Source organism: Anomaloglossus baeobatrachus, chromosome 4, assembly GCF_048569485.1.
Source record: "Anomaloglossus baeobatrachus isolate aAnoBae1 chromosome 4, aAnoBae1.hap1, whole genome shotgun sequence".
Lineage (NCBI taxonomy): Eukaryota > Metazoa > Chordata > Amphibia > Anura > Aromobatidae > Anomaloglossus > Anomaloglossus baeobatrachus.
In genome coordinates, this window is record NC_134356.1 from 691,831,088 (window position 1) to 691,834,029 (window position 2,942).

Sequence of the window (2,942 nt, forward strand, 5' to 3'; positions counted from 1 at the left end):
TGATTCCGAAACTCCTTGAGCCAAGTTCGGACCGGTGGAGGTTCTGGGTTTTTTTTGCTGTCAGTGAACTGAACCTACAATTTTTTCTCTCATCTCTATTAGGCAGAATGCCGTCAGTCGTACATTCACTTTGAAGTGGTTTGGCCAGTGTTCCTGAGTCTGTCTTGTTCTGATACCCCAGACAGTTGCTTGATTTCCATTTGTCTGCTCCTTGTAATTTTTCTGATCTCCTTATATTTTGACCCCTGTACCATGACTTGAATAAAACTCATTTGACTTCCTGAATACCCTTTGTGTTTTCCTGTAAACCTGTCCCTGAACGGTTGCATGACTACAGTATGTCTGTGCCTACTCCCTGAATACTTCATGCTCTCCTGGAACCGGACCCCAGATTACCTTACTTCATTGCTGTCTATGCTACCTGTAGGTAGTTACTGTGCCACACTCTAGCTTAGTAGGAACTAGCATCACGGGTCTCTGGAGTTGTTTACAATTTGGAGCATTTTTTTTTTAAATCTGCATTTCTTTAAATTATTTTCAACTTTTAAGGCCACTTAACACACACACATAAATCTTTGGCAGATCTGTGGTTGCAGTGAAATCATGGACATATTGTTCCATTTGTGCACAGCCACAAACCTGGCACTGATTGTCCACAATTTCTCTGCAACCACAGATCTGCCACAGATTTATCTCTGTGTGTAAAGTGGCCTTTAGAGTTTAAAAAGTTGCAAAAAAAAACTATTAGACACAAAACTGAAGAGCAGTTTTCTTTTGCAGCAAAATCATGAACTGTGTATGTTATTTTCACAAATTTGGCTCAAAAAATTACTGCAAATTTCACAAATCCAAAAGGAAAAGACCTAAATAATTTGCAAATAGTGAATTAGGGCCATAGTTTTTTGATCAATACAACTGACATTTTTTTTTTAATCAAAGCCATGAGTGTTTTTAAGGAGATGTACTGATCTCCATCATTACCTTTTTCTGAACTAATTTTATTAAATTGAAGTTAAAATTATTTTTGGATTTTATTTTGCTTTTGATGCAGGAGAACAATGTGACTTCGGTGAATGAATTTTTTCTTTTAGGATTTAAAGTCGGCCAGAATTGTAGAATTTTCCTGTTCTTTTTGCTTCTCATGATTTATTGTGCGATAATATGTGGGAATCTCCTGATCATCGCCCTGGTGTCCACCAGCAAGAACCTCCACACTCCGATGTACTTCTTCATCTCACAACTGTCCATCAGTGACATCTTGCTACCAACAAATATTGTCCCCAACATGCTCCATATCCTACTGAAGAATGGAGCGGCCATATCTTTTATTGGCTGTATGGCACAGATATATTTTTTCTGTACAGCAGAAGGATATGAATGTCTTCTTCTCACGGTGATGTCTTACGACCGATATGTGGCCATCTGTAATCCACTTCATTATGTGTCCATTATGACAAGATTGTTTTATGTAAATTTGAATATTTTGTTTTGGTTTCTCTGTTTTTGCAATGCGTTTGGTTACATATTTTCAGCATCAAGGCTGAAGTTCTGTTGGCCAAATATCATTGACCACTTTTTCTGTGACATTGTTCCTTTAATGGAAATTTCCTGTTCAGATACATTTCCTTTGAACCTTCAGATGTGTTTGTTAAGTTTTCCACTGCTGATAATTCCCAGCATAATTATTGTTATTTCTTATGGTAACATTGTCCGCGCCGTCTTACAAATCCAGTCTAATATCTGTAGACAGAAAGCCTTCTCCACCTGCAGCTCCCACCTCACTGTGGTCTCCATATTTTACCTCACTTTGTTTAGTGTGTATATTCTTCCGGCTAATGAACAAACATCAGAAGTTAATAAAATCATGTCCTTGTTATACACTGTATTTACACCATTAATTAATCCCATTATTTATAGCTTTAGAAACAAAGACATTAAGAAAGCCGTGCAGGAAACCATTCAGAAATATCTCCAATCTGAAGATTTTGTGTAAAAAATATCCTCAACTGGCAATGCATTGAGAAAATAGATCAATGACTGACTTAATTTTAGCACATTTTACATGTTTTTAGAACTTAGGCTACTTTCATACTTGCCTTGAACGGCATTCGTTGCATTACGTTGTGTGACGGTTGCAACAGATGCGTTGCATATAGTTTCACAACGGATGCAACGGATCATACAAAAGAACGCAATCCGTTATAGTTTTTTTTTCTTGACTTTACACATCTGGGCATGCACAGTTGCATAAAGACAGTTGCGTTAACGGAGTCGGTCAAATGATGGATTCTAACGGAATCCGCCACCATAGGCGTCTATTATAAAAATAACAGACGCCGACGGAATCCTGAAGGTTGCGTTTGACACTCTGCCAAGTGCATAAAAACGCCAGATGCAGCATTCCATCCGCCAGGCGGGTGCAACGCTGCGTCAGCTGACGGACACCATGCAAGGCCATCTGTTGCTATTATCCGTAGCTAAAAGAAGTCTACGCAATGGTTACCATAATTCCTCAAGGTGGCGTATAGCAACAGATGCCATTCAACGCAAGTATGAAAGCAGCCTTATGCTGCTTCTCAAGTCAGATATTTCTGTGATTCCACTAAACTGTCCAGGATGTCTTAGAGTTATTGTAGAATCTGAAGAAATCTGTCAGATTTTCATACATGGGATATTTCATCCAATGCAATATCAATACGCGTTTAGTCCCAATGTGAGTACACAGCTCTAGCTAAAATTAAGAGACCACTAGAACTTTTTTAGTTTTTCTGATTTTTCTCTTTACAGAGATATTTTTCAGTACAATGTAAATTGTTCATTTACTCTATAAGCTACTGACAACTAGTGTTGAGCCACCCCCCTAGTGTTCGAGTTCGGTTCGGTTCGTAGAATGGCGGGTGTGTTCGGCAAACGTTTGATGAACGTTCGACGAACACCTTCGA

The 2,942-nt window shown here is 38.6% G+C and overlaps 1 protein-coding gene across 1 annotated transcript; it reads left to right on the forward strand.

Moving 5' to 3' along the window:
- The first annotated feature begins 1,045 nt into the window (after positions 1-1,045).
- LOC142302966 (olfactory receptor 5G9-like) lies at positions 1,046-1,993 on the forward strand. The gene has a single exon (XM_075344068.1). The coding sequence runs from the start codon at positions 1,046-1,048 to the stop codon at positions 1,991-1,993; it is 948 nt and encodes a 315-aa protein (XP_075200183.1).
- The last annotated feature ends 949 nt before the right edge of the window (positions 1,994-2,942 follow it).

Coding starts and splice junctions, on each gene's coding strand:
- LOC142302966 (XM_075344068.1), top strand. CDS start 1,046: ATGCAGGAGAACAATGTGACTTCGGTGAATGAATTTTTTCTTTTAGGA.